At 43.4% G+C, this 23,547-nt stretch overlaps 1 protein-coding gene across 13 annotated transcripts in view; it reads left to right on the forward strand.

The window, feature by feature from the left end:
* The first annotated feature begins 3,077 nt into the window (after nt 1-3,077).
* ephb3b (eph receptor B3b) overlaps nt 3,078-23,547 on the forward strand; it is a 59,599-nt gene continuing 39,129 nt past the window's right edge. For all 13 annotated transcript variants that reach the window (XM_085774574.1, XM_085774584.1, XM_085774577.1 and 10 more), the window contains exon 1: nt 3,078-4,101. In XM_085774574.1, coding sequence (XP_085630700.1) covers nt 4,038-4,101 — 64 coding nt within the window. In that variant the 5' untranslated portion in view covers nt 3,078-4,037. The remainder of the gene's footprint in view (nt 4,102-23,547) is intronic.

Genomic DNA, 23,547 nt, shown 5'->3' on the forward strand with positions numbered 1-23,547 from the left:
GTGATAAATTTAGTGTCAGTGAGACACCCCCCCCCCCCTGCAAAAAACAAAAATGTAGCCAAATAAGACAGTCTTTCACGCCTTTTCTTTTTTCTCTCTCTCCTCTACTTTCAGAGTATTTTTTAATACATCCGGACTTTCTGTCCCAGAAAATATGAGAACAAAAAAGTATCATTAGCAGAGAATTTCTCTCTGTGAAGGACAATGAAATGTGTTAAAGACATGTCTTAGTTTTTAAATATGAGAAGCAAATTACAAACAGTAAACGCTTGTTTAAAACTGACTTTTATTCACTTCATCATTTACCACCAAAAGTATAAAACTTTATGTCAGTATGATATTTTTAGGATTTTTTAAAGGCTGCTATCCTGAATACCAAACTACTATGTCATCAAACGACAGTGTTCTTAGTCACAGGCGTAACAGATGTTGAAAGGAAATGTGTCACATGCATTGTTATAGCCGTCTACCTACATAGCTTATTGTGACTTCATATTTCTTTTCATTGAGTATTCTGGTCTCTTCGCTGATCTCTGTTGACAGTGAGAACAGTAAAGGTTACAAGGCCGACTTGTTTAAACGTGCCTTTGACAACTTGGCCTATAACTGAGTTCCATCGCCTCTTCATATTTTTCCGCTCTGATGTCAGTCAGGTGGCGGCAGCTCCAGATTCCTAAACCACAAGGTAAATCAGATTAGAGCAGTTTAACAAGTGCTGGGTCACTTCACGCAGTGGAATCCTAACAATATAGAAATACAGTGTGTCAACGAAGGTCAAATCTTTGTTTTACTTTAATTACAACATCAATAATTATTATCAAATAATTTGTATATTAGCTTTACATTCTCATTTTAAAAAAGCTATATTTTTTATCGTTTTGTTTTTTCTTCTTTTGCTCCATAAAATCAAACGGCAATATTAAACTTTATTACAGTCAATGCTTCTGCCTCCACACACACACACACAACTAAATCTGGGAGAAAATTTAAAATAAGATATAATGTGAGACAGATGGAAGAGGGAATGTTTCAATAATTTGCTATGACAAAAGCCACAACTTTTTTGATACTGCAGTGAAGTTACACACATTTGCCAAATGGCAGGATATTAACTTGAAAGTTTTTTATTTTATTTTTTTAATCACCATCCAACTCTGTGACAGTGGCAACAGGGACTCAGAGACACACAACAGAGCACATGGTTACGTCTCCCTGCTCGCACCACTCAGGAAATGGCATCCAACCACCTCTAAACTTCACACCAACAGACCAGTCGTTTGGCTCCGCTTGCACATTTCACAGGTCCAACTTCCTCACAATACACTTACAGTAAAACATTTCTCTGTATACCATCCAGCGCAGGCTATAAGTTTAGTACTTAGCTTAGTGCTATTATTTGCATATAGAATGATGTTAAATTGGCAATGCTGCAAATCCCTTACATTAACTTTAATAATAATAACTTTAGAGCAGTGTTCAACTCTTAACTTATTTCTTTCTTATCTCCAAATACAGCACAGAACACATCAATATTCAACATGATTAATAATGTAGTGGACTTCTGCTATTTGGAAGCCTTGTAGGCTATTAATGCTGACTGTGCCAAGTCCAGCCTTTCATATTGTACAACTGCGTCTGACATCTCTTGGCTCTATATATTCCTGACTTCATTAAAGGCATAACTTGACAATTGCTTTTTTTTTTTTTTAAGTGAACAATATATCAGTAGCCTAAATTACTCAGCCTAAGTGTCAATACTATTGAATTATTCCCCATAGCTACATCAGTATGTGTGCTGAGTTCCAATCCCCCGCAGATCACTTGATTTTATGTGGTAGACCAAATGGTTATTTCCCTTTATTTAAACAACTATAATCACCCCTAAAATACTGAAATGTACTAGAAGCCAAAAAGTATATTTATATTTAGTTTTTTTGTTGTTGTTATTGTTTTTGTCGGTGAACAAAAACATCAAATATTAGGTGTTTGGAATGAAAGCATTGTTGTTGGCACATTCTTTAACTTTGTTTACGGTCTTTTTTGACTGTGGGACTGAAGCACTTAGTGATACAATAAAACGACTGTAGAGGCAGAAAGAGATTGCAGAGGAAGGCTGTAAAAGCTTGGTCGTGACAGATGCCCCCTTCTTCAACTTGTCCAAGGAAGAGGAAAAGTAAATTGCAGCTCGATAACACTGCAGGCAAAACACACACACGCGCGCGCCCTTCCTGCTGCCTTTGCCCGGTCGGCTGTATTATTATTATTATTGTAATAATTATTATTATCGTATTCACACGCAGTTGATTTAAACAACGGAACGGTGGTGTGTTCACGGTCAAAATCCAAGCGTTGCGTCTTTGAAACTTTCTCTTTACTTTTCAATTACGTTTCATCAACAGAAAACTTCGATACCATGGGTTCTTAAATAGAAATGAAAAGGGAAAAAACAACTTTTGATACGTTTTTTTTTTCCTCATTCAAAATCGCTTTTTACTTATTCACATTTTACACGAAAACTTTAAGATATAAAGTGTGATTGTGGCTGAGTGGGATGATGTCACTTTTCATACTCACAGAAAATCTCAAACATGGGCGAGGCAGCTTTTTTATGAATATAAAGGCTCGAGGGGAGAAGATGTCCGCGAGTGTCCACCCGAGGTGTTTCCAGATAAATTTCCGAGCTGTGAAGAAATTCTGTAGCAGACGAAAACGTTTTAATCGAGGTAGAAAAAAAAAGAAAGAAAAAAACTTCAACAGAAACTTCCTCTCTCTATCTCTCTCTCTTCATATGAAAACAGAGCGACCCGCAGGGGGGCGCTGTGTGTCCACGTCTGTGCACGAGCTGGGAGTCCCAAAGAAAGGCAGCGGCAGAATGACACGCTGCAAGAACAGATAGAAACAGAAAGAAAAATCAGCCCAATTGCATCATTAAGATGTTAATTTAAGACTTTAAAAAAATCATTGACGAAAAAAATACAAAATGGAATCTATGTGCAAATGTTGTTCAAATAACCACAAAATATGATTTAACTCAGTCTTTATGTCACAGTGTTTTTAAATGAAGATACTGGAGGAGGAAACAAAGGCTGCCCTGGGAAAAAAAAAGAAGAAGTTAAAATGCAAAAATCAGTCTTGTTTGAAACACACTATGATTTAATTTTGATAATAACTGTGAGACTAAATGATTGTCAAGGTACTAGACATTTTTTTTCAGTGCAGCTGCTTCAACCGTAACCCCTCCTCCCGGTGCCCCCCTGGTCTCTCTCTCTCTCTCTCTCTCTCTCTCTCTCTCTCTCTCTCTCTCTCTCTCTCTCTCCTTATTCCTCCTCAGCCTTGTGCTTCATTCCAGTGCACAAGCCGAGCGAAGCAGACGGTTCACGCAGCAGCCTAAAGCTTATATAAATTCGCTCTCAGGGAATAAAACAACTATAAACCGCTCGGCTGTTTCTATACGGGAATAACACTTGATCGTGGACGCATGTGAGCGCGCACATGCCTATCAGCCGGGACAATATACAACCATGGTTCTGACACAAGTGCGGCTGTCTCTGCTCCTGCTCCTCTGACCACACGGAGAAAAGAAAAAAGTCTTTGGATCTCACCGAGAAGGCTTGTGTGTCTTGTTCTCATTGACTCTCAACCAAATATCGCTGGAAATATTCTCCGGATGGTGACCGCGGGCTGGACTACCTGTTTTCAGCTGAGTGGCTCAGTGCGTGGGGAAGGGACTGGAAGACTTGCGCCCGATACCTTTTCTCTGGTTTGACAAAGCACGTTGGAGATCACTGAAAAAGGGCATATTCAAACATTTTCTACCAGGGCTCTTACAACCTCCGAACTCTCGCCTTTACGCGTTGTATTATTATTTTTTTACTGAATGGGGGTAACTCTGGTCCTGGAGGCTTGACACAGCTGGGACTGGGACAGGGACGGGACTGGGTGCGTGGAGCGTCGGATCACCCAGGATTGTATTCCCTCCTCACTCTCGCTCTTTCTCTCTCCCGTGGGTCTATTTACATGTCCGACCTGACTGCTTTATGACAATGGATTACTTTCTGCTTTTATGCAGCCTCTTGCTGCCCGTGGTGTCCGCCGTTGAAGGTAAGACATTTCATCTTCAGATGGTGTTATGTTGCATTGCAGGATGCCTAACGCGTATTATTCCTCCATACCAAGCGAGCCAGCACCCATGCCTATCAGAGGCTCGGCACCGCGGCGGGGTGAGGCTCCTCTCTATACCTCCCCCCTCCAAAAAAAACTAAATTTTGTCTCATCCCCGAATTAAAACTAAACGTTTCATTTTCAAAGTGGCCATCTGGTTCGCTTTGAGGGAATCACTGATGGCATTATTGCCTTTACGCAGCCAGGCGCAGGTTTCAATACACTATTGTTGTGCGCGTCAACGTAAGCTCATCCATTTCAATGGTAGTTGTGTATTCTCTTTTTGTAACATCAGCTTTTGGCCGCCTGCTACTGCTTTTCTTTCTCACTTTAAGGAAATTAGCTCCACACTGTATCTCATCGGGGAGCCGCGGACCTATATGCACCCCTCTCTCCCTCCCTACCTCCCTCCCTCACTCCACCTCCTCGAGACACTTTCCCCCAGGTCGGCTGCGTGTATTTTAGGGCTGTGTTGAGTGCGTGGCCTCTTGACATGTGGACTATCAGTTAAAGTCCAAAGTAAACTCTTGGAAAAAAAAAATCCCAGAGAAGCCCGTTTTTATATTCATACTCATACTTAGAAAAAAGCTGGAGAAATATTTAACAAAATGTGCTGGAAATGATTTAGCAAATGAACTCTAATCCACATCCATTTAAATGTTCATTCTGTTGTTTTAGTTCTGTTAATGACATTTTCCTCAAACGGCACCAGTTGTTTATTTACAGTTCTATTCCGCAGCAGTTGCTCTAACAAAGCCTTGTGTTTCAGCTGAGTGTTGATGTTTTGCCGTGCGTACAATCGATGAGAAATTCTAGCCATCTCTATTTTGTTTTTTCTGTTTTCTTTTTTCTCAGTGAGATCAGTGTCCCCCTCTCGCCTTATTTCTCTCCTAAATTTTCCAGCGTCTCTCTCTGCTCTGTTTGGAGACAGAAGAACAAGGAACCGTGGAAATAAGGTTGAAAGGGGCCTAAAGCTTTAACTATGAATGCAGGAGCTCAGGCGAGGCTCCCGGTTGGCTTGTGATGCCAGTAGGAAAGTAGGACAGTGGGCCACTGGCTCAGTAGACGGTTTTCTCTCTCAGCTTGTTTCTCGACTTGTTCGTAGACTCTACAATGTCGAAGCAGTTTTTTTTTTTACCCCTAACTCAAAGTGAAACCCCCCTAACAAAAGTGTTGTATCGGATCCATTAATTATCAACGCACTTTGATTTTGATATTCCGCCCCTTTGATTTGAAAAAAAGTGCACTGCATGTGAAGCGACACAAATAGAAAAGTTTACACTTGCAAAGGCATGTTAGTTTACTTTAATTAATTAATTAATGCGCATCCATTACTGAGCAGATATCCAATCAATATTAGACGTCTGCACCCTGCGAGATTTTTTCCTCGAGTCTCACTCTCCAGTGTCTTGACCCTGGTGTGAGAAAACATCCGTAGGCCTGATTCCAGACTGGAGCTCAGTGCTGCTTCTTGATCTCTTCATGAAATCTCTCCAGTTCGGCTGCACACATGCTTTTTTCCTCGACACTGCTTCCTCTGCCAGGACCAGGGTGGCAGAGAAACACACAGGGCTGGAAAACTGTGTAAATCTTATCTGATAGCAGTTGTTTTGTTGTGTTTATTGGTGCCTCTTGATAACAGGGGGGAGAAGTATGAGGCTGTGTGGCGACGAGTCCCAATAGGAGTCACTTACTCGCTCGTAGATCACCACCGGTCAGACTACATTTTGACGCTGAATTAAGTGCAGAATTAATGAAGGCCGTGCTCTCGCTGCAGACAGATGGATGTGCATTGCATTATAATTTCACAACGGCAGCTTTTTTTCTGAATTAAATTATTTTTCAAAGTCGATGTTTTCAGAACATTTTGCCTATAAGACCCCCCCACCACCACCACCACCCCTCTCTCCCTCCTCGGACACCTTGTCAGTGACCCCTGCAGGTCACCGGACCCCAGTTAGGCACCAGTGACTTAAAACACATGGCTTGAATGGATGAGTGGCTTCTGGTTCGTGCAAAAGTTTGGAGGCTCTAGAGGGAGCGACAGAGAGAGAGAGAGAAAGAATAGAATAGAGAGAAAGATAGAGTGAAAGAGAGAGCTTGGTATTTTTATAACAGTAGTTGGGACTTGGTTGCGCACCGGCTTCAAGTTGATGTATTTCGTTAGAACAATCTATTCCCTACATAAGTGATGCCATAAATTGCACCCGACTGACCTGGCAGGGGGTTTACCTAAGCTTTTAATACAGCCGGCTGATTTATGGCCGCTGCCGGGACTTCTTTCTGGGATCTCCGGGTTTATGGCGATTTAGGGGAGAAACAAGCGGGCCCGGTCGAGGGGAAGTTTTCCCCCGGCCCCACGGTGCGTCTCTCCGGGTCCCAGGGTCACACAGCCCGGGGGAAAATAAGACTCTTAATTACTCCATGTTTTCTTTTCTTTTTTTTCTTTCTCCCCTTTTTTTCTTTTTGCCCTCGGTCGTTTTTTCACATCCACTTTTCAAATTGAGATATAAAGTCAATCACAACTTCCACAATCTTGTGAATTTAGTTTGCCTTTAATGGGGCTGTTACACGCTGGGTCTGGCCTGTTCCTGAGTACTATTGTAGCAGTAAACAGAAATGCTAAACAGGCATTTGAATCCACCTCACTGAACTGTTTGGACAATTTTACATAGCCAAAATTAGGCCCAACAAAGACAGACCACTTTGCGCATAACTAGTTCTTTTTCTCACAATGTTTCTATAATTGACTTGTGTGTGGATATAATTAAATGTCCAGATTCCACATTATAATCCTATTTTTTAATTTTACCTATTCGTTTTATTTATTTATTTGGATATTCAAATTTAGTTGGAAGTGTTCATTAAATGTTGATCATGAACTGTAATGCCACTTGGGCTGTTTTCTGCTCACGTTCGATAATGAAATTCATTATTCCTTCTGTCAAAATGAGAAGCCGAGCGTTGCAGTGCTGCGCTGAGGTCAGAGGATCCAGTGGCCTCGGTGAGTGTTATAGAAAGGCCTTGGCTGTTGGACCTACAGCTGCTATCAGGAGACAAATTGCGCCGATGACAGTCCTGTGTAGCGCACAGGCGCTTTGGTTACTGCTCGGTGTAAATTACTTGTGATGGAGGGAGGAAGCAGTGCAACAGAAAGCTACAGGAGCATAATGATATTCAGGTCAGGGCAAGGAGCAGGAGACCCACGGCGATGCCGTACGTGCGCCTGGCTGTGTCGTCAGAATGCGTCCCTGCTTGTGCGTAATGGGATTCAAGTGCGTAAAAGAATATGAATCGCTGTTTCTTATCTTTGGCCAATCAGATTGTTAAGTTTCAAGTGAAACAAACAACTTGTGTTCAGTGGAGGAAAAAAGTGTATTTAAAGTCGCACTCTCAGCTCAGACCCTCTAATGGTGACTTCCACTTGAATGACTCTCACCTGGAAAAATGTTTCTCTCTAAACTAAGACAAATGGGCTTTTATGATCGCGGCTCAGGGTGGGTAACCCCCCCTCCCACACATACACCACCACCACCGCCTCCTTTCTGTTTACGGCGGTGTGTTTCGTGGAATGATTCCGCACAGTCAGGCTCTTTGAAGCGCACATGTTTATGTTTTTTTATGTGGGTGAGATCACACCTCCACGGGAGCTCTCCTGTGCCTGTTTTGCAGTTGGCACATTTCTCATCAAGCTCCCCTGGTTTATTCGCGCTCTCTCTCTCTCTTCCTTGCTCTTTATTTAGCAAAGGAGCTCCCCTCGCCATCGTCATCACCACCATCATCATCATCATCATCATCATTATTTTACTATCAGTATAAGTAGACGTTGCTCGGCAGTGAGGCAGGGAAAATCATAAAGGGGGGGGGGGGGGGGTTGTAAATGATGATTTCCAGTCGGTGATCATCAGGCAGACACCACCCTTTCTGAGAGATATTATGTTAAGAGGAGGAATACATTAAAAAGACTTTATCTCTCTGGTAACTATAAACTCACACCAGAAATGAAAAATAAGCATAAAGTCAACTTCAACCAATAATAAAAGAACACGTTTAAGTTAAAAGTTGTTTTACGTGATTTAATAGGAGTTCTTGACAAAAAAAAGTTAGTTTTTGCCCTTTATATTAAAAACACGCACACAAAACTGGTCTGTGACTATCTGTTGCCTCTGTTATATGAATATACATCAAATTTGGACCTGTGTAGGCTGAGATGACCATGTGTGGTCAAAACACAGTTAACATTCATGACAAAAAGTGCAGTAACGGGGCCATTTTGTCCGGCACACTTGCTGTCCTGAAGGCCTCCATCCATCCGGAGCTTTATTTAAGAGCGCAGCATGTGTGTGGCCCGAGCAGGACCTCAACAGTTAAGCTGCTGTGTGGAAACTTTACTTCGGGAGCTCTTCTGCATAACATTCACAAGCAAATTACTGAACAAATGCGTTTTAGGGTCACAATTGACGTGACAAAGGCGGCTATTAGAGGTGGCCAGCACACAAAGCGTTTCAAGGGCCGAGGGGAAACCTGCTAAAGAGGCGTGGAGGTGAATTTGCAAAATAAAAGCAAAAGTCACTTTGGCAGTTCTACTAATGAATCATTGCAAAGGGCAATAAAGAAGTCAAGATCTATCAATCAATCAATCTCTATCTATCTATCTATCTATCTATCTATCTATCTATCTATCTATCTATCTATCTATCTATCTATCTATCTATCTATCTATCTAGGATTAATTTAATTATTATGTCATTAATTTCAGAAAAATGGTCTTATCAAACAGAAATAGGAGCCTTATATGATTTTTAATGATGAAAAAACAATTGCGCAGGGAGAGTGCTGTAATAAGATAGAGTCGCACAAACACTCACATAACATACAGAGTGTACTAAGTGTCAATTGATGCGGCCTATTGATCGGGCGAATTAGCGCTGCTCAGCCTCTTAAAAGCGCAGAATCAGGTTTGATGCGGGAGACTGCCGAACTGTCTTCTCGTAGAACCAATTACCAATTCATAAGGATATTTATCAATGCGTCCTGAATCAATTTGCAGGGTGAAGGATGGCTCTGCCTCTTGTGCAATAGCCGCAAAAGCACACAGGGCACACACAGACACAACGCTCTGTCTGTCCAGTATATTAATTAATAACACTAACAACAAGACCAAGGACTACACTACTACAACGGTAACTACTACTACTACCAATAATAAGTAACGCAAATAATAATAATAATAATAATAATAATAATAATAATAATAATAATAAATATAAATGAATAATGGAAATAATAATAACAATAATAATAATAACACTCATATTATTTGAACAACACTTTTAACAAAACCATAATTAGATATTCAAATCTGGGATTTGATTTATTTAAATAAAATAACTTTTTACGAGGTTAATAAGCATATATTGTATACGTATATAATTATTACCATGTTATATAATTGTTTTTCAACAAAAATGAAATAGAAATAAACATAAATTCTAATATCAATAAAAAATATTATTATTATTATTACTACTACTACATTGTGAATATTACATTGTTTCATTTTGCCTCTCACCTTGTACAATTTTAATCTGATTCAAGATATATATTTTTTGCCTAAATTATTCTTGTGCACTTGCACCTCACATTAGTACCTCTAATAATTCTAATACTTGCTTGAGAGAAAACAAATTGCAGACCCAGGTCAGCATTCACATATCTGCCCTTGTATAAGAGCGTACAAGAACAAAAGAAAGCATAAAGACATAAGAGACAACAGCAGTTCCAGTCCATCACCCTCACCAGTATCCTGGTATCTTGACCTCGACAGGGATCCCAGCCACTCAGTAGGTCATATGCTAGGCAGCAGCCATGTTGAACAGATGTACAGTGACTTAGGTTCAGATTGGCGTAAGGCGCTCAGGAAGACGGGGGAGTGGATGACGACATGTTGGGAGTTGGGGTGGGATGGTATTGGGTGGGGGGGCGTTGTGGTGGTGGTGGCTGGGATATGGGGCGGATTTGGATCAGAGACCTAGAGAGCAGCAGAGCTGACAGACTTTACAGATGCAATGGGCCTGCGGGAGTGCTCATGTGCACCGACCGATGGGTCATAGCTCAAATGGCGTCGTGGAAAGATTCACCGAGCTGGAATTTCACATGTAGGCAACCAACAGCCGTGTCAGGCCTGCTGGGGCCTTCACACACCAGGAAGCAGGATGACCAATGAAAAATCAGGCTGCAGGGATGAAAATGTGGATGTTGTCCATACAGATTTGATTCTGTATAACTCTGCTGTGGAGTGATATTGAAGATGAGAAAGTATGACACCCGGGACGTTGTGAAGTCAAATCCGTTTCACTGTATTTGTTAAGGGCTTTGCATCACAAAGGCGCTCTCTGGTTTGGCTTTTGGAGAAAACAGGATCAGCAGGGGCAGAACACAAAGCAGCATAAGAAAAAAATGGAACTAATGATATTGTTATTACAGAAGGCTGATACAGATTGTTTTGTCAGCAGTGAATGTCACTTTACAGTGACCTACACAGCTACTAATCCTATCAAACTCAAAAGGGTCGTGGCTATATGTACACAAAAGCATCAACCTTAAGCAGCTAGTACTCAAAATAGTTCAATTCATTCATACGACACAGTTAAGTGACACCAATCTAGTATATATGACATACAGTAACTGTGGCATGAATAATGTGATTACAAGTAGGGAAATGTGATTAACATACACTATAACTGCTCTACTGTATGTTAGTCCAAGTGAAGTCTAAGTACAACTTTAACTGCATTTCATTGCTTGCTTTTACAAACACAATCACACTTATATAGCCGTGCCTAGTGTTAAAATTGGCCCTTCCTTTCTGACAGCGTTGTTGTAATTGCTTTTAAGTTATGTATTTATTGGTCATGGAAACAAGCCGAATTGAGCAGTTAATGCCACGGTGCGATCTTGGATCTAAGGATATTTTCTGGACCATTTCCAAAGCTGTATGTGAGAATGCAGCTTTGCACGTTGTGCATATGGCTGTTTTGTCTATATGGCACTTGTGTGTGCAGTCCATCCTGGCGTCCAACAGAGGGGCCTTGTGGGATGGCAGGTCTTTGACACCCACTGTTGAGAGCAAGCAGGAGAGGGCGAATGTGTCTGGGCCTGCCCACCGCACAGACACACTGCTGCTGTCTGCAGTCAGCCGTGCAGAACAAGGGAGAGAGCGACACACACAGACGTACACACATACACACACACATGGGGAGTGACTGAGAGGAAGAGAGTGAGGGAGATTTGGAGCTAACAGGGAGAGTAAGAGTGTGTGTTTGTGTGCGTATTGCTGGAGGTACAGCGTGTCAAAGTCTGCTCCATCCCCCAACGAAGGTAGTTAGAGTTATGTAATGGCAGCAGAGATAGAGATCCTCTATATTAGATTGTCATTAATAAGAACTGATTTTTAGCTTATGATATTGATATTTAAAAAAAAGTTTTTTTCTGAAATATACTCTTGTGAATCTGATACTAATTTATTTCCTGCGATTTTTGTAAAAACACATTCACTGACTTTTTTTTTTGGTCTCTAGGGAAATTCAACATGAAAGTTTTATGCACGGCAGTGTTTGTGTCTGTACTTGGATGATGGGTGTGTCACATGTAGGGGTCTTCTCCCTCTTTGAGCCTCACTGTTAAGTTATATTAACGGCTTTCAAAATACTGATGAAATGTCTGACATAATATTAATGGCTGCCGGAGATGGCGTTTTATTGTCCCTGTCTGCACCGGATGTCCATAAAAGCAGCTGAAAGTACCATGTGTCAGAAATGACCAGATTACAAGTGAGTTAAGACCCCCTGTGTTTTTCACCCACGCTCAACCCACGTCCTGTGACCCCCTTCCCAGAGGTCACGTGGGGGGTCTGTTTGGATGATTTTTCGATAGGGAGGGGGGCTACTCTCCAAGGCTAGCCTCATTGCTTCTCAACAATAGCTGTCCTAACACAATCAAGCTCCAGGGGTTATCCTTTTCCAGTGGCGAATAAAAATACTCTGAAAGAGGATGTGTATATTTAGAGAGACCCACTGCGCAACTTTGCAGGGCTCGTTGACACATACAAACACTCATACAAACATACTGGGTCAAAAGCACAGCCGGAGACTGGGTCAGCGATGTGTGCTTGACTTTTTTTTTTTTTTTTGTCATCACGGACGATTTGCAGATCAGGGCAGTTCTGTTATTTGCATGTAGGATGTGGAGCACTTCAGAGCGATGACTAAGAGCCTGTCCGGACATGCGATGGCCATTATGGCTGCTTGTCTGTTGGCAAGTACAGAAATGGCAGCAGGCACTGGAAGTTTGAAGGGTGGAGTTAAAAGGAGGGGAGGGTGACTTCTCTTAGCGGCAGTCTGATCCACCTCAGGGCCTCCTCCCACAATTTCTTTACGAGCTACAGGCTCTTGTAACAAATTTTGCCGATGGAGCAGAAAAAGATCTTTGATATTTGACTTTAAAAAATGGCCAGTTACATCTGTCTGGAGAGCGAACGCTGCTGTAAAACAGTGTGCCTTGAGGGGGGAAGGAAGGCCACATCACCTGGTTTCAGCCTTTGCCAGTCTTGTTAAATATCAGAAGAAAAAGGGAGATGGGGAGGGAAATTTAACTACAGCTGGGTGGTGGATGCTGGGACTTTTTGCGGCAGAGGACCTAGCCCCAGGCTCCCTTACACTTCAAGAGTAGGAAAACAGCCTTTGCTAATTTTCAAACAGCCATCCTGAGTAAGCTCATGTGTGATGATAGGAATGGCTTCAAGGGAACCGCCGGAGTCATGACTGATGTGATGGGCTCAAATGTCCACTGTAATTAACCATAATGCATGTGTGAGAACAAGAGTGTGTGAAAGGTGTATATTTTACTTAGTGAGGAGTCTGTTCACGTGGAGTGCCGCGTTGCAGCAGGCCGCTATTACGCCTTATTCTGGCCCACTTCTCATCCTTGGTGTCAAAAACACTCGCCACCTGCACTTCATCTACACTTCAAAAGGCCCGCAGGCATGAGGAGGGCTCCCTCACTTCCATTAAATATTTCTCCCTTCCTCTTTTTGTCTTCTCGAGAACAGCAGCAGGCTTAACCAGACCCCTGCTCTCTTATCAACAGTGCACCAAATACAATCTTAAAGACGTCCTCCTCCTCCTCCTGCTCCTCTGCACAGCTCTCACAGGTTGAATCCAACAGTGGCAGCGGCGCCGATCACACGTGACCTTGTGTCAGGATATTTACATAATCCCCATGGTTCCACGCTGCAGTCTCCTGGAGGCGCTGCCAGCTGTGAGGAGCATTTATTTAACCTCCGCTCAAGTTAAAATGGAGTCACAGTGACATAGTGACTTTAATGTTTAACTGAGTGCAATATTTAGAGGACGATGAAGGGAAGGTTAAAAGGCTTGCTCAGGAACGTTTTTTTCACGAGGGCAATCCAGCAGATGTGGAGGTGTTGGTTTTAGTGTTTTGTTACTCAGATGGTCCTAACACTTGTCCATTTGGTAGAGCTGTAGATGACACAGCTATAAACTGGCGCTTGTGTGTGTGTGACACAGATACTCATGATGTGTGTTTTCAGCAGCAGACGGAGGATGGGAAGTGAGGCCACCCTGTGGGTTTGCCATCAGCTTCAGTCAGCTCACAGAGCCGTTCCACTTTTAAAAAGAAAGTCTGTTCTCTGGCAGACTTTCTTCCTTTTGACAGGGAAATGTCTGTTCTCACTGCAAGTTCACTTCACTTAGGATAAATATAAATCCATACATATCGTGCAGGCTCAAATATTTAGCTCTCTATGTGTGGGCCGGTGTGACATGGCGGTTGTTAGCTGTGATTTTAACAGGGATTTGACAGTGAGCACTGTGAAAGACTAATTGCAATGAGCCAGATGAAAGCGCCACACAATATAGGCTGACCCCCTCCCTCTGTGCCAAGTCAGGCCATAAACAGCTTCCCTTTACCCTCTCACACCCTATGGAAATCCCTTCTGACCTCACAACACACACACACCCACACTGCACAGTGCACACACATGAATGGTGACAGTCGCTTAATCACACAGCAGTACACATGCACGCACACATTACATTACCTCTCCCTAATACACATGCACACGAGCCTTTCCCCCTCCGTGAAATCCTCACCCATGCACCCACCCGCTTCTTAGGGTCAGGGTCCACGTCCACATCACTCCCCCACTCCTCTGCTAATGAATCAATCAGCTGGTTCCATTCATTTCATTGCTGTCAGACCCCATCGATCAGCATCTTTCTCCCCCATCCCAACAGAGCAGCAGGGGAGCTCAGAGATCGAGAGGAGAAGAAACATCTAGACACTTCAAAGAGTCTTAATTTCTTATCCGCTCCGCTTCCCCAGAAATATGGCATTTTTGATGGTGCGTAGCACTGTGGATGCATGTGTGTGTGTGCAATGAAAGAGAGAGAGAAGGGATTAAAAACAAGATCAAGAAAAAGCAAGACGTCTCCTCTCAGAGTTTATGTGCAGTGTCTGACCTTGTTTTTACCTTTTTTTGCGAGACTGGAGTGTTAGCACTGTGGATTCCTGCATCACAGGAAGGCCAGAGATAGCGGGTGGCGGATTTCAGCCAGGTGCAAGCTCATTCACTTCCACGGATGCCCGTTCTTTGCTGCGCTACACAAACCGCCCCGCCCTACCTCTGGCGTTGGAGGCTCTACCTTGGCTAGCTGAGCCATGTGTATGGTGGGTCCAACTCTCGCCATGCACCACTCCCCCACCTACTGAGTCAAAGTCAGAAAGGTTATTAGTTATTAAAGCACCTCAAAGTTGGAGCTGTGTGTGTGTGCATGAGGCCATGCAGAGTGAGAGAGGAGGGCTAGAAGAGAGGGTGCTCATTTTCTAAAGCCGCTGTTCATTGGCCAGCCGATTCATTTCAGAAGGTGTTGAGAGAAGTGACTGTCCAGGGCCAGAGGTTGAAGAGGGGTTATAAGGAACCAAGGTCAACTGAGTTGAGGTTAGGGGAGAAGAGGAAGTGAGTGTGAGGAGTGGTGTAACAAAGCAGCAGTAGGTTCTGAGATTGTGAGATCCATCTGAGCTGAGAAACCGTAATCTCCTGATTTGGAAATTTGCCACCTATCTATCGTCCAAGTCTGCACTTTCACACTATGCAGCTTCCTTCCTGATACAGGATTGTGCCTGGGAAGGGGAGCTTCACCTTCCCACCAGTACTGAACCATTTTTTACCCACACATGCGCCCACATTGGTCCTAGATGAAAGGTCTAGGCTTTGATTGCAGGAAGGAAGGAATCTGCAGGCGGGATTTTTAATGAATCTGACAAGGGAGCCAGTGCCAATCAATTGAAACGTTGTGCGACAATTTCGAGATGCAATCTCCGATAGTGTCAGAATAGGTGAGTCAATGGCAGACGGAACGAAATAATTACGGCTGAACAAAAGGTAGAGGGAACGAGTGAGTAAACACAAATCTTATACGAGTTGAGATTGCAAGCTCGCCAATAGCGCAGCATTGTGGTTTTGTTATCTGCTTACGGTTAAATGTCAGAGAAATTCAAAGCCTTGTTAAACCATCTATCAATGGGAACAAAGCACAGTGTCGACTTCTAACGTTGGGGTTCTTGTCACTGATGTTTAAGAAGTAGTACATTTAATTGCAGTTTGATTAGAGGAAGTCTGAGGTTGTTGCAACTGCACAAGCAGTTTTGCACAGGTTAATCTGGTGCCATCAACATGAAGGTCTCTGTATGTATTGTGCCGGCCAGACAGCTCGGCGCTACGGCCTGTCAAAGGGAAAGAACCAAAAAAGGTTCAAGGCTTTCTAACAAAAAAAAAGGTGGGCATAAAGCAAAAAAATCCATTGCAGACAAAGCTTTCTTTGATGTGGTGTTTACCTGTCCCACATTTTTTTTCTTTTTTCTTTTGCTACCACTTTCTTTGGCCTTGTCCCTTTCCCAGCCTTGCTCTCAAGCCTATGATCTCTCCGGCCCCTCTCAATATACAATAACTGTCATTCTAGCCCTTTGTTCTTTCATCTCATCCTTTTTGTCCATCGTTCTGCCCTCTGCCCCTGTTCAGGTCCCTCTCTGTGGCTGCAGCTTATCACAGTTACAGTGTAGGTCCTAATTGCAGTATTATTTTCCTCTTCCCTGTTATCTCATGCCCTTGTGGTATCAAAATCCCAACAGCGACAGTAAACAGCTCGGAGACAGATGCTATTTACTGCTCGGAGACCCTTTGTTGTCACCTACCACTTGATAACGTCTCGACTGTCAGGATGACTTCCCCTATTGTGTGCGGAAAGAGGAAAGTCTTAAGTTAAAAGGCATGGCAAACGCACGTCATCTCCACTCATTCCACTGACCTGAAGTGTTTTCTGTATCTCACGAAGGCCAAATGGTGTTCTGTATACAGAACAGGAAAAAAAAAACTGGTTCAAAGACTGACACTTAAGTGACAGGTCTGACATGCACTTTCCTTTCAACATGTCATTGTCGCCCTCTGCCTTTTTCACAAGACATGTTCCTTGCCTGTCAGCTTGTACAATAACAAGATTAGAGCAGAGGGAACGGCTACATAAAAGAAAGGCAAGAGTGCCTCTGTAGGCTGTAACGCAATATGTTGCTTTAGCTGGCAGAGGGTGTCTAAGAGCGAGTCGCGTGAGGTGTCTGGGTTTTAAATGCCTCAGCCAAACAGCTTAGTGTGAAAACAATCGACAGAGACATGAAAGTGTGAGCGAGAACACACAGAGGGGTCAGATAACCCCTGGCCAGATGGGGATGGTCAAATGAACAGGCAAGAGAGGTTGCATGTGTGTGTGTGTGTGTGTGCGCGCGGAGGGGGGTGTTGCAATGTTTGTGCCACTAGTGTCAGGAATGAGATACAAAAGCATTACCCCCTGTGCCACTTTTGGCCTCTGTAAATCCCCAGGGGTGCAGGAACTAAAAGCGTGGTGATGATTAGAGATTCAATTTGGCTTGCCATCAATCAATGCCACCAAGACAGACAGGATTGTTGCCGGTAGCCCATCCTTGCAACCAGATTGGGTTTTCGCCACTTGGGATTCACACCCTTTTTTCACGCTTTGTTAATTAAGCGACCAAGCTGCCCCTGCACTTACTTATTTATGAATCCTGGCTTCGACCGGTGCTGAAGACCACTTATTAGTCCCATAATTAGTCCCTCACTAATGGCTGGGCTTCCAGACAATCCATACAATCTCAATCCAGACCACCAAACCCCGCCCCCCGTTCTGTCTGTGCACACACGCAACCATAACGCCCAATATGACCTTGACATTACACACCCACGTTGTTTGGTGTTGTGTTTCTGTGGTATACTGGATAAAGTGCCCCACATGGGATAATGAGGCAACACTTAAAAAAAATCAATTTCCATCTCCGTCTGTCTAAGTAATTCCTCACCTGTTCATTAACCCATGAATAGAGCAGGCCGGATGTGTTGAGCCTCCACAGTCATCAGATATGTAAGAGAACCTGAAGGAACAGAACAGGAGATTTCATGTTGGTGAAATATTAACACTTACCTAGAGCTTGAGATGGATATGCAGATTTCAGTCATGATTTATTGATATAGGTACATTACAAGGGCTTGTTGGAATCACTGAAATACAACAGATGTGTACTGTCGACTTCATAACACCTTTTTTGAATGAAGTATGCGAGTAGCATGACATCATTCCTATAACCCCAATCTTATAATTAACTGTAACTACCAATCAGTCCTGCAAACACTCAGCCCAAAAGCCTTTTTCCCTTCCTTTCAATGAAGTCACTGTTCAGGGTCAGTAAGCCCATCCACTGTGGCCTTGTGTGGTGCGGTTTCAATCCCATAAACCAGCGGTACTCAATAGGCGGCCCGCGGGCCGCATCCGGCCCGCCGAACCTTCCAATCAGACCCGCGACTGAGTTCTACTAGTTTACATATTACTGTATACTGTATTTCTCGGGCTCCGTGCGCCTGTAAGTCAAAGCGCTGGGACATGGAAACACGTGCGGAGCGTTTGTGTGTGCCTGTGAGGCGCTGCACTGGGATACAGAAACGCCGACGAACCCAAATCACCATGCGCGAGTGTTTGGGGAGCGGGCTGGACTGCAGGGTTTTCCCTGCCTGTCTGCAGAGACCGTGGGTGATTTTGACCGCTGTCTTGGTTCAACTGTGTGTGCATCATGCATGGGGGGCCGTTCAGATGAAGCGTGAAGCCGCACGCATTTGATGAGACGCAATTGTTTTTCCGTGCACACCTGCGGCGCACAGCTGCACGACCTGCTTCTCCCCCGGTGTTGTGTCCCGGTTCCATCGGTCTGTGTCTCCTACTGTTTCCCACTGAGCTCTGCCTCGTTTGAAAGGTGAAGGAAGCCCATGTGTGGAAAGACGTCGCCTTCGAGATGTAGAATGTGTGTTATAGAAGAGAAACACACATTTCAGGACCAATGACTTGTATCCTCAGAACAGAGTCAGACGTCCTGTGATGGCCAGGTCATATTTAAGTTGAAAATCACAGGGCATGTCTGAGGATACAAGTCAGCAGTGTAAAGCTCCAGCATGATATGTAAATGATGATATGACAATGTCAAGATTTTTCATTTTATATCATACAAAACACCATGAAGTGTATAAATAAAAATTATGTGCTTACAAGTAAAATAAAAATAAATTATTAGACGAAAAAGGTGAATTTAATTTCAATCTAGGCCTATTTGAATGTGCGGCCCCCAAGGTGTCTGTTAAGAAAATTTCTGGCCCTTCGACAAATGTATTTGAGTACCCCTGCCATAAACACTGGTCCCAAGTCAGATTTACTGGCCAGCAGCCCTGGGGATTCATTTGTATTCTACCCACTTTGGCTGTTTCAGGGTCAGGGCCGATGACTAATCAGGTCACTGCTGATCCACACCCTGCGGTCGGAGCACCAACCCCACCTAGCTCACTTGGACCACCAAGTGGTCTGGCTTGTGTGTTTGTGTTTAAGGTAGATGGAACCCGTGAGCTGGATGGAAACATACAGATATTTTTGGTGCATCTCATTTCCCATGTCTCGAGTTTGGGGGGGAAAAAGAAAAAAAATGGCACCTTGGTGTTGTTTATTCCCTTCAGATTGTATCACCACAGGCCACAACAGAACTGAACCCAGATGAACACATGTGCTAATGGGTGAGTTTAGGCATAAACACAGGGATTGTTATTTTTTAACTGGATAAGTTTGCCACAGGCTGTGTTCTGAGGATCACAATAAGGCAGGTGGGTAGGTGGTGGTGGTTGTGGGGGGTACTTCTGGGTGAGTTATGAAAAAGTTAACTGTTGTGTCTCTTGGACAACCCCGGGGCAAAACAACCTTCCTCTCATTTGTGTTCACTTCATTGTGTCCGTTGTTTGAAAAGGCACTGAGAAGAAAAAACAAAGACAAATTCCTTGCTACTTTCAGCATAGCTTCACCTCTACAAACCATTTTTGCTTCTCTTTTTAACTGAGGCACAATTTATCCCTTTATCCTCTGCAGTAGTCAGATCAAGCAGATAATTTGAAAGTGTAGCGTGCAGTCAACACAGCAAAACACATAAATCAAAGGTTAATGTATAAACTAAGTACTGTTTGTCAACCTGACCTTTTTAACCAATGACCTCTGAGCACGATCCTTGCCCTTTTGATCTACTTGCCGTCTTCCTGTAAATTCATGTGGCACCTTTAAAATACTTGTGTGGTCCTGTTGAAATTCCCAGATGACTGTCTGTTTCCAGACACACACGCAACCACATGCATGCGCGCACATAAACACAAATGGAAATCCATGTTTTGGATACAGGAAAATATGTGTGCACACATATGTGCGTAAACATGCACCATGTGTCAGCACATAAATCAATGGATGCCTGGCGGCCTTGTGGCTAGAGCTACTGTGTGTATGTGTGTGTGTAGGTACTGGTGGTATGGGGGTAATTGGTGACACAGCGCTCCTTCCACACTGCCAGCTTTAGTTACACATCAATGAACGGTGAATAATACATTAGCCAGGATAGCCCACATTCCTCCTACATTTCCCATGAGAAAGAGAGGGATGGAGAAGTAGACAGGTGACAGAATGAAATATATCTACACCATGTATCTCTTATGGAGAAAAAACAAGCGAGAGGAGAAAAGATATTTAACCCTGAGTGCCCCTTCCCTCCCTAATCTCATTTGTCATCCACATCGCTCAGCCAAACCATCAAACTTAAACTTACCTCGCTTCCTGTTTAGCAAGTGTCCCTCCTCCCTTGTGTTAGTGCACAACCAGCTTCTTCTTCTTCCCTAAGATTTATGCTGCTGTTAAGGAGCTTAAAGGACAACATAGCACCTTTAGATGAAAGGAGTCCAGGCATAAACTCCAGGCCAGTCAGCTGGCTTGGGTTTAGCTGACTTGCTGAAGTGTGTGAGGGTCCTTGAGCATGGACCAGTGATGCAAGTGGTTTTGTAATCATGGTGCTATTATTTCAACATCCATCTTACTGGGACAATGACAGGATGAGTTTCTGTTTGTGTGAGTGTGTGTTAGAGAGAGATGGAAAGCTCATTTTGTCTACGTCTGTGTTGCCCTGTGCAGTGAGTGTGTGTGGATCTGCATTTAGGGACTTGTATCCTCGCTACTCTTTCAGTTTCTGTGCATGTGTATATGTGCACATGTGTGTGTCCATGTGTCTGTGTGTGTGTGTTACTAACCGCTGTATGATTTATTCCTTCTTTCACTTGTGTTGCTGTCTGGGGCCTTCTGTGTGTCATGCCAATGCGCAGAGGTCTTTATGTAATTGAAGCGGGCCTCTGAAAACCCCCTGCCATATGGACCCCAGCAGCCTTGGATGCTTGTCTGTCCATCCGTCAATTTCTTTTAATTGCCCAGAGCCAGGATTCTGTGCCACTGCTATCTATCGAGTGGTTTCTCCATAGGTTAAATACATTAATATGTAATAAGGTTTGGGACCTCACCAATCCCTGACCATGAGATTGACCAGATAATGCTGAGCTGAGCTGGAAACAGGTACAGTCTGGATGCTTAAGGCTATAGTCTGGCTGTAACTTTCCTTATTCTGTCATTGTCATACTCATTTGATTTACACCCTCATTTCCTAAATGTGTTTCTCAAAGCTGCTACCAAATTTCTCATAAAAAAAACTAGGTGGTGCTACTTCCCCTTCTGCTGACTGTATTTGTTTTCAAGAGCGAATATAAGAATAACCAAAAACAGCCCTTCATTGTATTGAGATCATGTTGTTGAAAGCATCCAATGAGAACAGAGTTTTGTATTGTTTGCAGTATAAATGCAGTTATTGTTTTGTGCCATAAAGTTTATGTCTCTGTGTACTGTAAAATTATGTAGCCAGACTCCTGGAATCTGTGTGGTGCATTGTGTATCTGAGAAGTGTGAGGAGAGTTTGCCAATCTCCACAGCAGTTAATTTCTTTATTAGTGCTAATTATGCTAAAAGAAATGTGGTAATAATTTATTGAGGCAGTACAACGGCTCTTACCTTTAACAGCCAGCAAGTACTTCTCCATCTTCTCAGCTCTTATTTACTCCCTTCAAATTGCATCACCCCTCTGGAGTCACATAAAGTTTTTTTGTTGCATCTGTTGTCAGAATGTTCCAGCTGATGTTCGCAGTTTCTCATATTATCCTGCTGCATGTTGGCAGTCCGAGAAAATGAATCTTATTCCGCAGCACGGTTACACTTACAGCAGGGCCACCTCGCAAAGAACACAAGCTGTATGGTTAAAATGTAAATGTTAACGTCCATGTAAGGTCAAGCAGATATTAGCAGTGACACGGCAATGTTTTAAGCTTTTTATGGATGCTCTCGCTGTATGCGCGTCTCCTTGCTGGTTCATTACTGGTGCTTTTAGCTGCTAAAGAGGTGAAGTCCATTTGCACAGAGGAGGTCTAACAAGTCAAGTTATTACAGCAGCCAAGTGTGAGATTAATTAACTCAGTGGCGATTAAGAATGCCGCTCTGACAAGAATCTCTGTGGAAACGAGGGATGGCGAGAGGGAGAGAGAGACAGTGAGAGTGTGAGAGAGAGCCTCCACTCCAAAACAGATCAACACTATTAATCTCACACCGCCATTTGTGGGTATGTGACATGGAAAAGCAAAATAGCAATAAATTATGATGACCCCACCCCCTTCACCCCTTTCTCTAAATTAATGATGCCAAATAACCAATAAACACATTTTTTCTGCCACCACCCACTTCAGAGATGAAATAAAAGCCTTGTGCTCAGAATAAATACATGAAGCCTTTCCAGTAATCAATCGGCAGCTGCTTGTCATCATAGATCATTAACCGTTGTTCGCCGTGCAAAGAATGAAGACAGAAATGAGGTTGTACCCAGCTGTCTCATGCAAGAAGGCAACGTTAACTGCCAGGGTTTTTTGCAGGACGGAAATTTAAACAACTTCACTTAAAAGCCAGTCTGTTAGTTAAAGCCAGCAAGAGCACACGTAAACAGAGAGTCAAAGACGGAGAAGAATGGTGGTGGTTGCCATGTGTGTGAAGGAGAGACTGAAGGTAGAGACAATAGAGAAACTGAAAAGAAAGGAGGGAGAGAAAGGACAAAATGAGATAACCTGCCCATTTTCCTTCGCCCAGTGTTTTATATAAACAGCACCTGGTGTCTGAGCCGTTGTTCCCATTCCTGTTTGTATTTGTAATGTCTCATACCACATTAGGATTTTAATTGTTTTACATACAGCACCACTCCCCAACTTCTTTGTACGCGATTATACAAGGAGTTAGGTATCTGTGCTTGTACTACAGTATGTGTGGTCTTTGTGTGTGTGTGTGTGTGTGTGTATGTGGATTTGCGTGGCTGTTAGAGAAAGGGTGTGTGGGTGTGTGCGCAAGTGTTTTTGAGATTGTCTTAGTCACACAGACCCGCAGAGCCCTGACCTGGCGAGCTGCATTCCTTACTTTAACTGCCCTCACCTCCCTTTTTGTTAGTAGCGTCTTTGACCTGAATGGCTAATGACTGGGCAGGCAGGTAAACTGTAACAAACCCTGTGTCTGCCGACTTAATGAGCTGATGTGAGAGGCACCAGCCTGCCCGCAGGGCTCGCACGTCACCTGCTCCTCCTTATCCTTCCTCTAGAAAAAAGAGAGGACAGGGGAGTGGAGGTGCAATGATGTGTCTGTGTGATGGTGAGGGGGGGTATAGTGTAATTACTCATCTCCTAAAATTCCCCATCTGCAGTTTTTTCTATATTGCCAACATTTTTTTCCCCCTTTCTCACAGGTAAACGAGGCCATACCTGGGAAATTAACATGACTGGCGGTGATAATTGACTTGATAATTACACCGCAACATCTTCATAAA

The sequence above is a fragment of the Trachurus japonicus genome, chromosome 4 (genome assembly GCF_045865225.1).
Source record: "Trachurus japonicus isolate A0001 chromosome 4, Traja_1.0".
Classification (NCBI taxonomy): Eukaryota; Metazoa; Chordata; class Actinopteri; order Carangiformes; family Carangidae; genus Trachurus; species Trachurus japonicus.